This window comes from Musa acuminata, chromosome BXJ2-5 (assembly GCF_036884655.1).
Source record: "Musa acuminata AAA Group cultivar baxijiao chromosome BXJ2-5, Cavendish_Baxijiao_AAA, whole genome shotgun sequence".
NCBI classification, from domain to species: domain Eukaryota; kingdom Viridiplantae; phylum Streptophyta; class Magnoliopsida; order Zingiberales; family Musaceae; genus Musa; species Musa acuminata.
In genome coordinates, this window is record NC_088342.1 from 41,614,906 (window position 1) to 41,630,348 (window position 15,443).

At 33.1% G+C, this 15,443-nt stretch overlaps 1 protein-coding gene across 1 annotated transcript; it reads left to right on the top strand.

Annotated features, from left to right (window-relative positions):
- The first annotated feature begins 8,573 nt into the window (after nt 1-8,573).
- LOC135611816 (LIM domain-containing protein PLIM2b-like) lies at nt 8,574-9,746 on the top strand. Its single transcript, XM_065107457.1, has 5 exons — nt 8,574-8,763; nt 8,856-8,955; nt 9,074-9,102; nt 9,175-9,264; nt 9,355-9,746. Exons 1-5 carry the CDS (start codon nt 8,629-8,631, stop codon nt 9,604-9,606), a joined length of 606 nt encoding a protein of 201 aa, XP_064963529.1. The 5' UTR covers nt 8,574-8,628; the 3' UTR covers nt 9,607-9,746.
- Nucleotides 9,747-15,443: the final 5,697 nt, after the last annotated feature.

Below are 15,443 nucleotides of genomic sequence, written 5' to 3' on the forward strand. Positions count from 1 at the left end.
ACCACGTCGTCAAGAACCGTGACTGCTTGAAGAAGCCCTCGCATAAGAAGAAACTATCTCCCTCCAACCTTGACTTTTTTGCTTTTGGTCCCGACCTCCCTCGTCGACCTCATTGTCAAGAACTGCAACCACTTGAACAAGCCCTTGTGAAAGAAGAAGCTTCCTCCCTCCGACCTTGACTCTTTTGTTTTTTTGTCCTGTCGTAACTCCCCTCGTAGCGATGTCTTCGGATGATGGAACTCGACCTAGCATCGCCTTCATCTCTCATTTCTACTGAAGATGCCGAACTCAAAGGGTTTTATATTTTTTTTTTATGCATACTACTTGGTATGCCCTAGCGTACCACTCGATACCTTCTACCATACCATACTAAGCAAAGCTCAATGCACCGATACAATATAAAATTAAAAATCTTGATCTAAGTGGTATTGGAAGCCGGATAATCACACTACTTGACAAAAAAGTATTGAGTAATTCTAGCATATATCTAAGATAACGTATTTGATGACACTTCTCCATATCAACCTTATGGAGAATATAAAGCGGTTCGATTGCTATTATAATTTCATTCACAAACTCCCAAAATCTAGAAGATAGAATTATCTTCTTTACTTTTTTTTCATCACTTGATTTTGAATATCGTGAATCCGACCAATCCTACAACATCAGTATTGCCTTGAGACTATCTCTTTTCCTAGATTGACTTTAATCGATGAAATTTATAATGAACTAAATGGTGTTGAGTTAGAGTATCTCACCATATGTAAACTTCTACATCAAAGAGTATGTCCAATAATGATTGTATATAAGCTTTATTACGGACTGGGCCCTTGCCACACATTGTCTTACTAAAGCATAATCATCAAAATAGGGAAACTCTTCATTAAGCTGGTCTTCTTGAAATTAGTTTCATAATCAATCATAATTTAGACAATGTATTATGGCCCAATCTCCTCTACCATAGTATCCATTAGGTTCTCTACGTAGTAGTTTATATCTTGAATTTTATTTGAAGCATTAACTGACTTGTGAAATATAATTCTTTAGTTGTAATAGACAAGAAAATTGATGATGCACATTTTTGTAGGTTCGATCTAACTATCACTTATTAGTGTTACCTCATACTCATCCGACTACTTTTTGAAGGATTTGATCCAAGCATTTAGTTTTACCACATCCTCATCTAGATAAATATTATGTATCTCCTTTGGTGTAGGAGGTTAGATACTTGTGCTAGCCTTTTAGATTGAAGACATATACTATGATAATAGGGGCCTTGAGTTATGTGTGTTGGAATCTTGTTAAAGTTGAACTACTTTGTTATTGTTTTATTAATATCCAACTTCTTTTCTTTTGGATAAGCATCATCAATTCTTGTCTATTTTACTAATTGTAGAAGATAGGCTTGCGGATCAATATCAATAATTTCAAGTACTGACCTCTTGCCAAGTCCTCTCATGAAACCTCGAATTTAACCCTATCACATACTAATAATCCTACTCGACTGAGGGGTAGTTGATTACCTTATGCTGTCACTTATCTAAAAGTGGTGTAGACCCACTACCACCGCTATACTCTTATTCTAAGTTAAGTCATTGATGTCTCATTACTTTCTCATACATATAATGATACTCTAGTGATGCACGAATATTAATGATAAGATTTAGGTCAACATCATCACTGTGACTTTCGTATTAATCATAAATGGGTTCCTGCAAAGCCCGCTTGTATTCTTCTTGTTCTTTGAGCTTTCATAATTTATTTTAAAAGACTCTATGGACCTTTTTATATTTTGTAACATTGGAATACCCACTAACCAAATGTTACTTTAGTTAAGTGATTCATCCACCTTGACTGATATAGTCAATATGAATGCATTGTCAATGATGTCGGTTATTGTCCAAACAGTAGGCATGATCCCAAGTATTATCATATGTATATTTCTTTGGTACTGTGTTCCTATAAATATTTATCAAATTAGTAAATTATGATTAGCCCTAACTATCATCAAATTTGAAATAACAAGCTATGATTATATATAATGAATTATACTTTATCTAATATAAACATGTGTTTGACCCTAAAAGACATCAACTACATATAATTGACCAAACAACACTAATTATGCTAATCACAGATTAAAAACCTATGATAATGTCTAATTAACCCTACTTTGCCACTAACAATATGTGTTTGACCCTAAAAGACATTACCTACATATATTGAATATTGATGAAAACAATATTAGATCTGCTAATCATAGCATTAAAAACCCGTGATAATGTCTAATTAATCCTATTTGGGCACTATAAACATGTGTTTGACCCTAATTTACATTAATTACATAGAATTGACCCAATACAAGTCTAATATCAATGAAATTAGCATTAATTCCACTAAGTACAGTATTGAAAACTGTATTATTACCTAGTTAGCCTTATTTTACCACTATAAACATTTTAATCACCCTTGTTAACTATATATATTAGAGATAATCTTGTTATAAATTAATAAAGAACTAGTACAGGAATACATACTTTTTTAATAGAGTGATTCTCAAGGTGTTAGATAGCTGTAAACCTCCTAAATGAGTCTACAATCACCAAATTTCAGCTTTGATTAAGTTGAAGAGTGAGAAATTGTGAGAAAGGAGTTTACAATCACCAAATTTCAACTTTGATTAAGTTGAAGAGTGAGAAATTGTGAAAAATGAGTCTGAAATCACCAAATTTCAGCTTTGATTAAGTTGAAGAGTGAGAAATCGTAAGAAAGAGAGTAATTTGAGTAAGAATGAGTTAGAAAAAGTGTAAGAATAAAAGAGATTGAAAGAGGGGAGAGAAATGAGCTTTTAAACTCATTCAAATGATGTTAATGGTCAAATTGACCATTAGAACTAGTTAAATTAAGGTTGTAGGATCAAATCGATCGAACTCTGACTATTACCGATCGGTACAAGTCGATAATGATCAAATTTCAGACATATCACCAAGAGGGGGTGTATTACTCGATATGCCCCTCCGGACACAAACCACTTGGTTTAGGGTGGTCCACATTCCAATTACCCATCAGACTAGTACATACATCTCATAACATACCGACTCAAGCGAAATGATATTCCTCCGTTTAAGCCTATCAAAAATTGAAAGGCTTGACCCGTCTTAAGCATTTTTATATACCGAGCATTATTAGTAGCACATGATCACTTAACATCATAAAAAACATTACGTTTCAAGGTATTACAGTTTTTTTTTAACATTAGTATTATCTTGTTTAAGCTTTCTGATCTTGTTTTAGGCTGAATTACCTATATTTGAATATATATATAAGGTTTGACTATATATATCTAATTCAGGTATTAGGCTATTGATACTTTTAGGTATATATAAATAAAATAGAGAGATAATCATAGAGAAAAGTCAAATTATTAGATCTGATAGGAGTAATAAATTTTATGATAGTTATGACGAGCTCAATCATAATTCTAGTTCTTTTGTAGCGAAATCTTTATGCTTAGTATGTTTTTACTAAACGTGTCACATAAGAATAGAATTATTTAAAGGTAAAATCGTACTCTTATAATATAATTAGGAGCATAATGAGTTATTTTTTTATACTCAAATCAATTGGAGGTAACACTCTAAATATGGTTATGTATATCTTGAATATGATTTTTGGTAAGTCAATTCCATCAATTTAGTTAAAGTTATGGATTAGTAGGAAACCCGATTTGAAATATTTATATATTTTGAATTATCCCGTAGAGATAAAAATATTTAAAGCACATGAAAAAAAATTAAATTCAAGGACTATTTTTAAATATTTTATTATTTATCTAAAAAAATTTAAAAGGATACATATTTTATTATTCTAAACAAAGTATGAGGATAATTGAATATGGTAATGTATGTTTCCTAAAAGAATAGTGAATCAATAGGAGTTTTTAAATATTAAAATTTAATTTTGATATTAAGGAAATATAAGTTGATATTTTTTTATCATTTTATATTCGATAGATTATTGTTTCTCAAATCACTAAAAGAATTGATGTGGATCAATACAAAAATAATATTAATGAACTCCCACATGATATTGATGTCATCACTAATGATCTTATATAATAATTACAATCAATAGTTTTAAGAATATCTAAAAGGAAAATATGACTTACTATTTTTTTATTATATAGCATATCTACAAAAAATCATATTATGATGTAAGAATAAAAGATCCCTTATTGTTTTCATAAGTTATGAAAAGTAATGATTCTATAAAATAGTACGATGTAATAAAATAATAATTAAAATCAATGAATAAAAATGATATCTAAGAACTTATCAAATTTTTCAATAATTATAAAATAGTCTATTATATAAATATGAGTCAAAAAGTAATATTGAATAATATAAAATATAGACTTATGGTTAAATATTTTACTCATAAAGAATGCACCGATTATAATAAGATATTTTTTCTAGTTTTTTAGATAAACTCATTAAGAATCATTATAATATTAGTGGTTTATTATGATTTTGAATTATATTATATGGATATGAAAATAAGTTTTCTAAATGAGGATATAAATTTATATGTATTAACCTACATGATTCGTAAAGAAAATTAAAAAAAAAATAAAATTTAGTATATAAATTTAAGAATCCATTTATGATCTTAAATAAGTCTCTAAATAATGATATATAAAGTTTCCTAATATCGTTACTTTCTTTAGAATTTAAGAAAATACTATTGATCTATATTTGTATTTGAAGGTTAGTAGAAATTAATTTATTATATTAGTTTATATGTAGATAATATTTTGCTTACTAGTAGTGATCTTAATTTATTATACCAAATAAATAAATTTCTCACTAAGAATTTTAAGGTAGTTAATATAAATAAGGTAGCTTATATTATTAGCATTGAGATATTTAGGAATAATTATCAAGATTCCTAAGATTGTCTCAAAAATAATATATTTAGTATATAGCTTTACTCAGCAAATGGTAGAATTAAAAATTTTAGTCAAAATAAGTATTCTTAAAATGACTTCAAAAATAATTTATAAAGAAAATATTCTTTATATATACGCAGTTAGAAGTTTATTATATGCTCAAGCCTATACTAGACCCGATATCAATTTTGTAGTCAGAATATTATTTATATATATATATATATATATATATATATATATTAAAAAACTAAAAAATATTAAAAGACTAAAAATTAATAATAAAATATATAAAAAGAACGAAAGATTATATGTTTATATATATATATATATATATATATATATATATATATATATATATATATATATATATATATTAGAGTTACTAAGGAACAAAATATTAAAAGACTAAAAAATAATAATAAAATATATGAAAAGGATGAAAGATTATATGCTTATATATATATATATATATATATATATATATATATATATATATATATATATATATATATATATATATATATATATATATATATATATATATATATATATATATATATATATATATATATAATTAGATCAAATTGAAATAATGATATTTTCAGATGTTAATTCTATAAATTAGATTGATAATAGGAAGTCTACTTTATATTTTATATTTATTAGTTGAAAGGATAATTTATAGAAAAAATAAGTAATGCATTATTGTATTTTTTATAATAGAAATTGATTCGTGAAGGCCACTAATTAGGTTTTATGTTTATGAAATTTTATCTCAAGACTTAGTATTGCTAAACTCAATTACCAAATCACTTAAAATACTTTGTGATATACTATAACAATTTTCTTTTGTAAGAATGACAAGTACTCTAGTAGTTTTATGCATTATGATATAAAGTACTTTATGGTCAACAAAAAAGTTTAAAAATAATTAATATCAATTAAAATTTGTGTTTCACTATATTGATTATTAATCCATTCACTTAGGACTTATGACCTATAGTATTTGAAAAAAATTATGATGTATGTTTGAGTGAACATTATAATTAATATTTTTATTTATATAATTAAAGTTATTTATTTTTACTATCCTGTTCACATTTATGTATACATATATTATGGTTGAGTGTGATAATAGGATTGTCTTGACAAGATAAATTATAGGGATAATTTTGGATTATATTAGGAATGACTAATAGTATTATGTTACATTAATAGTCAAATTTAATATGATATTATTATATTTATTAGATTTATTAGTTTATTTTATAAAATTTGTGTGTACGTGTGAGATATTTTTAAAAAATTTTACAATACAATTAAGTAAAATTATTTTTTAAATAAATTTTTATTTTATTTATTTTAATTTTAAATTTCTTTTATATCTTACCGATTAATGAGTCATGTGAGAGAATCTTAAATTATAAGGCTTTACCTAATTAAGTAAGACGTATTATAGATATAATTAGATTCTAATTATGATTATCAATCAATAGAAAGAAATTCCAATTATAGAATGATTCCCTAGGAGATACCTTGATCGGAGAGATTTTCCTAATTATTTATCCTAGATCCTCTGCTCTCACCTTTAAAAAGATAGGATCTCTTAGGGACAAAACAACCCATTATTGAGAAATTACAAATTTTCTCTTATCTCTCCTTTATCTATAATCCATTGCTTATAGCAGTTCGGTAAAGAATAAGAAGAGAGGAGAAGACGAGTCTAATTCATTTTTTAGATCGATATCGCAGCCTTCGGATTTGATGACAGTGTAATTGTAGATCAAATAAAAGCTTTTCAAGTAGTATCAAAAAGGTAAATATTGTAGATTTAATATATTATTATTTAATTTTAGCTTCTGACATTAAATTTTTTTGTATAATAATAACATAATCATAATTTTTATGCTTTATAAATATATCTATATATATAGAAGACTTCGAACTTCATAAGATTCGGACAATTGAAATATTTTTTTTTTATTTTGTGCTTGAGTTAGTATCCTTGCTAAATTCAAATATAAAAAACTCTCGAGGATGTGAGAAAATATTTTGAGTGTTTTTTACTTTGGGCTATAAAGCATGAAAAAAAAGAAAATTTTTGGGTTTATATAAGAGGATTAGAAAGGAAATTAATTTTCATTCGTGTAGAAAGGAAATTAATTTTCATCATCGATGTGATAAGAAATATCGAAACACATAATACTGACATTTTTATAATTTTCATTTAATTATTGATCTTTTGTATTGTTTTTTTTACCTATATTATCTTTCAATATATTTTATATTATCTTTCTCCTACATGTCTTCGTTGAGGCATATGACAATTGTGCTTAACCCAAAAGAACTACTTAACCTTTGTCAAGTTCTGGCAAGCCATGACCAGCTTACAATCTTTACTAGCATGCTTTTCTTTAAAAATGAAGCATGCAGGAATAGTATTGTCTTCGAAGCTGTCAGAGTTAAGATTAGATATACATCAAGTTATTGTTTATTGGAGGTAGTTATTTTTACTAGTAAATTCATTCCAATCCCACCTTCGCTATTTACAAATTTTTGTTAAAACAATAATTTTTTAATTAAAGTTTTTTAATCGGATTCATAAAAACTTATCAATGTTATGGTTCTTAGATTTTATAGATTAGAAAATTTAAATTACTTTTCTTTTTATAAAAAACATGTCAAATTTAGGATCCTCTAATTACATTAAAAATCTCAAAACTTGCAAGACTAAGGTACAATTGTCTGCTTATTTATAGATTTGCAAACACAAATATAATAAATAAGTCAATAGGTTCCTCCTTCTATATGTTAACTTTCAGAGTTTCAAAAAAAAAATATCATAATTTAATATTATTATAATTAAATTATTATGATTTCTTCAAAAACTGGCTCCAAATTCTGCCAGGAACCATAGAAATGCATGTAGTTTGCAGGCTATTTTTGTGTCCACTTAATATAGGACTAGGAATTGACAGGACATAATAGAATAGATTAAATTTCTTATATTGGTTCTCATCCTTCTCTTGAATGATAGAACTTTTCTCTTCCCTCATTACAGAAAAGAAATTGAACCTATCCTGTGAAATTTGTATATTTATCCTGCTCTTATGGAGAGTTTAGTTCATTCAAGAGAAGAAAAAAAACATATATTTATTCTCACAAAGTTCATATTTACCCTTATAAATTTTGAGACAACATATTTGTTCTTGCAAACATTAAAATTAGCATACATCCAGAAAATTGAGATCAATCATATATAATTATACTTAAATCTAGCTAATTCAAATTAAATATATAATATAAATTTTCTAAATACTCTAATATTTTATAATTGTAATAAGCCTTTAAAGAGTATTAATGTCATTTAAGGCTTTAGGTAACATATATGCAAGTTTTTAGATTTTGTAAGGGCATATACAGCCTGCATATATATATATATATAAAAGATATATAATAATATAAAATAAAATAAAAAATCCTTTTCCTCTCCTCATCAGTTTGACTGAGTCTTGTGGTCTGAAGCTTGCATCCCTCCGGTTTCACCTCCTACGTTTCCTCCCATTCTCCCATATTTCTTCACCCACTTCATGCAAAAGGTTAATAATCTTGGTTTTCGCTTGGCCTCCTTCGTTTGTGATTGATTGCAGGAAGAACTCCAGGAGTTTGGTTCCTTCACCATGTCCTTCAGTGGCACCCAGGACAAATGCAAGGCATGCGAGAAGACTGTCCATTTCATCGATCTCTTGACCGCCGATGGAGTCACCTATCATAAGACCTGCTTCAAATGCAGTCACTGCAAGGGCACTCTCTCGGTACGTCTCGATCCAGAATCGGCAGAGGTGGATATTTTCGCATTAATCATCGCATGCACTCTACTGTTTAAGATGTGTCTGTGTCTCCCTAGATGTGCAACTACTCTTCCATGGATGGTGTCCTCTACTGCAAACCTCACTTTGAGCAGCTCTTCAAGGAGACAGGAACCTTCACCAGAAAGTTTCCTACAGGTGTTCGTCGATCCTTCGTCTCTGATCAGATGCATGATGCTTCTTCAGTGATCTAATAGCGTTATATGTAGGATTATTAGATTTTCAGTATTGATGCTTGGTTCATACATGATCTCAGGTACAAAGTCTGGAGAGAGGAATGAACAGGTGAGGCAATTCGATCATGCATGATTCAAACCCTAAGCAGATGGTTATCTGATATGACCTTGATCTTACCAGTCCAAGGCACCAACCAAGATCTCCTCCATGTTCTGTGGAACTCAAGACAAGTGTGCCACCTGCAAGAAAACAGCATACCCCTTGGAAACGGTCTGCTCTACCCTCCCATATTACACGATAAGTAACCACAGGTGAGAGACTTGACGAGGCTCGTTTTGCTGATGCTGCTTGTGGTGGCAGATGACCATGGAAGGAGAGTCGTACCACAAGACCTGCTTCAAGTGCTCCGTCGGCGGCTGCATGCTCACGCCTTCGTCCTACGCCGCGCTCGACGGCATCCTCTACTGCAAGCACCACTTCGCGCAGCTGTTCATGGAGAAGGGCAGCTACAACCATGTGATCCAGGCTGCTTTGGAGAAGCAGAATGCCGGGGAGCAGCCGCCGTCGTCCGAGCCAACGCCTGAACCCACCGAGGACCAGGAGCAGACATAAGGGCGTGAACACAGCGAGAACATTAAACCTCGTCTCTTCTGTTTGCCTTCTTCCTCTCCCTCTCACGAGAAAAGATTGGTGTGTTTCTTCTTTGTTTGACTTAATACCGTGACAGATGCAACAAAGGAACGAATGGTCAACTTCAATTTACTTGATGTGTTTCATGCTTAATATACCGAATGATCATTGGAAATAAACGCAGCACAGAAATCTGTGCTACTTGTATGCCTAAGAAACAGTTCTTTTCTTTTACTAGTTGAGGAAACATGCATGATTGACCAAAAAATAAATGCTACTTTTTCATGCCACACTACTTTTACGTTGAGAGTTCATAAGTTTCATACGGATCGCAGTTGACTTTACATTGAAAATTTAACTAAAATCTTATCATGTGAGAATTATTTACAAGTTTTCTTAAATTAACTCAAATTCTTACGTATAGATCTTAATTTTTCATGACTGACTTTGCATCCTTTGGGGTGAGAGCTATAGCATACGATCTCTGATGTCTAAAATAGAGTAGTAAAAACCCATGAGACAATGGTGGAATCCTTAGGGTAGTGAACTAACTACATTCTATGCATCAGATCCAAAGAGGTTTCAAGTTGACCAGCCAGAGACCTTTTTCTAATAATGGTGCTCATCAGTTTGACCCGTGGATATCCAAGTCACATTACCCAAGTGAGGTAAGATGGACTACGTAACTCAGGTTAAACCATAGTTTGACTAACTGAAGAAGATGAACTACCCCATAATAAAGTTAAAGAAAAAAAGTAAAGTTGGATAGGTTAAATGATTGAAGTTAGATTATCCATGGGAACCTGATGAGATATGTAATATAGGTCAACTATAACCAAATATATTTTTGCCTACGTATGTAAATGTCTACATGTTACTGTAGTATCTCAACTGCAGTATTATATTGTTTCACTCCACCATCGTCAATCATAAGAATACATCATGCTTCATTTTACAAAAATAACTATAGTAATAGATCATGTGAAAGCAATCAGATAATTTTTGTCACGCCCCTCAAAATATTATCCATGATATTAAAATTTTTCATCATCACAAACCAATCCAGGATCCAAACTAACGTTTGAGGACACTGAAAAACATTCAATCAAATTCACATCCATAAAACCTGTGCATTTTAAAATCATATATCACATCACTCGATAATTCACATTTATGGCAACCCAAGCCAACTTGACAAACATGAACAACATTTATAAATCCACAAGCTAAATAAATTATACAATCAGAACTCCAACTATTCACCACAAGTTCATATCGTCATAAATTAGACTTAACATTCCGAAATTCCAAATAAGAGAGATCTTCTAACACTTTGACACAGTATATCCATTTCGATTCATCGACAACATTTCATTACATACAAAACATACTTATACAACAATATCATAATAACCACCCAGACTTGCCCATAATTCTGAATAGCTATCCACTGCCTCAGCCCAAATCAACATCTCGAAGAGTGACAAGCTGACCTGAAAGATTTATATAACAACGGAGTGAGCCAAAAACGGCTCAGCAAGTGACAAAGCATATTCAGAACAAAAGGAACGGTTTCAAACGAGTAAGGTATCATAATGCAAGGCAGAATACAAGAATTCTCAAGGATACCATCTCAATAGATACCAAATCATACGTATCATGTCATTCAAAACATATTTGATCCATAACGAATGGAGCATAGAGTAATTGGAACATATCAATGGCAGATAGGACATTTCAGAACATATCAGTTCATAGCAAATGGAGCACAGAGTAATTGGAGCATATCAGTAACAAAGGAAACATATCGGAGCTTATCAATGGCAGATAGGACATTTCAGAACATATCAGTTCATAGCAAATGGAGCACAGAGTAATTGGAGCATATCAGTAACAAAGGAAACATATCGGAGCTTATCAATGGCAGATAAAATGTTCCGGAGCATATCAACGACATATGGAACATTTCGAAGCATATTATCAGTGAATGAAGCATTTCAGAGCATATCAAACTCATATGTCGTACAGAAGCTCAAACGTCGTCCTTGACGTTGCAATCATATCATACTTATCCAGAGCAGGAACAGAAATAACTCACCAAAACTCTGGATGTCATATCAAACATATAGAGGGTGTAGTGGGATCACAGACAGAATGTGATTCATCCATTTCTGAATGACCACCAGACAGAAGTCTCCCACGTCTGGGAGCTCCATCCACCCACGTCTAGGTGAAGTCAGAGGGGGCCGGCAGAGCATCGCAGGCTCTATGCATAACTCCCTTTACCATTTCTGGCAAAGGTTCACATTATCCCACAACACCAGAATACAAGAGGGCAGATTAAACAATAAGTAGCATAATACGGAAGCACACGCGGAACAACAATACGTACATGTGCCTTTACGAGACAATACGATGCAAGCAACAATCTCTCACAAATGTATTCAGTTTTGGAATGAAATGAAGGCAAGAGTATACAGGGATTCAAAGCATTCATACTGAGCTCAATTCAAAATAGGAAGGTTAGATGAATTCAATATCCAAAGGAATGAAACTGGAATAGGCACATATCGAAAGCAAATGCGGAACAATAGGATATACATGTGCCTATATGAGTCAATACGATATAGCATAAACGTTACACAACAGTTTTCAAGAATGCAATAATTTTAAGGACAAGAGCATACAAGAATTCAAAGCAGTAATATAAAGCTCAATTGAATGAGAAAGCTAAAGGATATCAATTTCCAAAGGAATGAAACCAGAATATGAGAAATCGACCAAAGCTCGATTTCTGGCAGAATACAGAAGGCACATTGAACAAATGATTCAAACTATCAATCATGCTCCAATTTACTCAGAAATAATCATTGGATTATACTTTCAGATAAGACAGGTTTCATATGAATTGAGCTGTCCAACAGAGAGAGTTACAAATGATTTGGTAAACAAGAGTCGTAGAACAAAATCTCTGTTGGCAGAATTCATAATGTCAGATTCAACAGATAACTGGGCAGGTGTTTGGATTCCAAATCTTTCAATCCATATATCAAAGAAAGGTCTACAAGTCTAGTTTCCAATGAAATCACTTTTGAACAAATCAGAGTTTCCAACAAAGACTTATAGGCAGCTCGGTATCAAAAGGTCAGAATCTCAGAAATTACACAGATTCGAATCGTTATGTCTAAACAGGAGATATATCAAATGCAAGGCTAGAACAATTCAAAGTTCCTCATATTCAAAGCAAATGTGGAGATAAAATTGGCAGTGAGGAAAGATCAGGATACTTGCAATAAGACATATCAGAGCAATTATAGGAGAAACGATCAGGGAACTTGCAATAGAAAGGATCGAAACATTTGCAATAGAAAGGATCGAAACAAGCGGGAAACTTGCCTTTCAAAGATTTCGATCCGAAGATCCAAAGAAGGTGCCAGCCCAAATCCTTCTACTTTCCCTCCGTGTCCTCTCTCTGTTTCGTTTTGTGCTCCTGTTTTCTTCCTTTCTTCGCAACTACACCACATGTCGAACATCGAGGCACAGTCACCTGCTCTTTCTTACTCTCATTCCTTCTTTTTCTTTCCCAAACGCAGCTGCCACAGCCGCCGCCGCTGCCGCTGCCACAATCGCAGCCCCTTCCACCGCACTATCTTCCTTCCTCCCTTCTCTCGCAAGACATAACTGCTACATACGCAGTCGCTGCCGCTGCGGCCGCAATCCCGTCCGCAGCCCCTTTTTCCCCCTTTCCTTTCTTTTCTTTCCCAGCTGCAACTGCCGCAGTCGCAGTCGCAACCATGGCCGCAGCCACCACAGCCGCAGCCTTTTATTTCTCCCCTGCTCTATTTCCTCTCCTTCTCTTCCAGCTGCAGCTGCCACTGCCACAGCTGCCTCTCCTTCTCCTCTTCCTCTCTTCTTCCCTTTTACTTTCTCTTCTTCTTCCTTTCCTTCTCTTCTTTCCCAGCTGCACTGCTGCAGTCGCAGCCTCAGCCACGACCACAGCCTCTTCTTCCTCCCCCGCTCATCTTCCTCTCCTTCTTCTCTTCCAACTGCAGCTGCCATCGCCGCAGCCGCAGCCCCTTCTTTCCCTTCTCTTCTTCCTCTCCTTCCCTTCTCTTCCTTCCTCTTACTCTTTCCCTACCATAGCTGCAGCTGCCACAGCCGCAGCCGCAGCTACTTCTTTCCCTTCTCCTCTTCCTTCTCCTTCCTTTCTTCTTCTTCTCTTCTTCTCCTTCCTCCCCTTCTTCTTCCCGGCGTCACACACACCCTCTCCTCTGTTTCCTCTGCAGGGAACAGAGGTATCACAACCTCTTCTCCTGCTTCCCCTTCTTCTTCTCTTCCTCTTCTTCTTCTTATGCTCTTCTCCTACCCGACACCCCACACGTCTCCTCTGTTTCCACCTGCAGGAAACAGAGGTGCTGCAGCCCTAGCTGCTGCCACCTCTCGCTCCTCTCCGTCTTCCCTCTCTTTTCCCTCTTCTTCTCCTTCTCTTCTTCTCCTCTTCCCTTTTTCCTCCCCAACGCCACACACCTCCTCGCTGCAGCCTTGCCGCAGCTATCCTCCTCTCTTCTTCTTCTTCTTCTTCTTCTTCTTCTTCCCTTTTCATCCTCAACGCCCCACACATCCTCTCCTCTGTTTCAACCTGCGGAAAACAGAGGTGCTGCAGCCCTAGCTGCTGCAGCTGCCTCTCTTTCTCCTCTCCATCTTCCCTCTCTTCTACTTCTTCTTTTCTTCTCTTCTCCCTCTTCTTCCTCTCTTCTTTTCCCTCTTCTTCTCTTCTCCCACTACTTCTCTTCTTCTCCCCACGCCCCACTGCTTTTCTCTGTTTCTCGAAGAAACAGAGAGAGCGTGGGAGGCGGTGGGATAAAACCGAAATTTTCGGTTTTCTTTATTTTCTTTTCATTTTGCAACTTAGCAATTTAGTCCTTGAAATTTTTCATATTTACATATAGGTCCCCCGATTTATAAATAAATCTTTATTAATAATTTTCAAAAGTGAGGGATATTACACTCTCCCCTCCTTAAAAGAAAATTTAGTCCTCTAAATTGATCATAGTTCAATCAACGAAAAGATGAGGATTATGATATCTTTATTTCCTTCTCCTGCTCTCAAATAATTTCATCAATACAATATAATGACATAATTATCCAAGAGTGACCGAAATATTCTCCTCCTTGATCCTCAATAAATGGTAACCCGACCTTCAATCAATTTCTAAAAATACTTGCGCACCCTGAAGTTAATCAAGCAAGTCGTTACTTCAGGAAATACTCATTTTTGATTGTCACCTGATTCAATTGTCTATAATCATTACAAAGCCTCAATGTTCCATACATCTTTTTAACTAACACCGGAGCACCCCATGATGAAATATTAAGCCAAATAAAATCCTCATTTAATAATCCTTGTAGTTGCTTTTCCAATTCCATTTACTCAAATGATATCTTTCTGTAGAGAGGCTTAGATATTGGGATTGTCCCAAGGACCAAATCAAAAGCAAGATCACATTTGGAGATAATCCAAACAAGTCATCCTGGGATACATTAGGCAAGGAGATAAATAATGTCCAATACTCCCAAAATAAAAGATCGGCTGATCAAATATGCAAAAGTGATCATTTGTTATATACCAATCCATACTGATATGATAGGAAGATAGCCAATCCATACCAAGTATAATATCAAAACTCCAAATCTCCAGGAGAACTAAATCAGCAAAAGTTCAAGTTCTCCAACAAAAATCAGACAAGAGGACCAGATTCAAGTTCGTTATCAAAGAATCTCCAATGATTGTACTTACATATAGCACATAATGTAGTGGT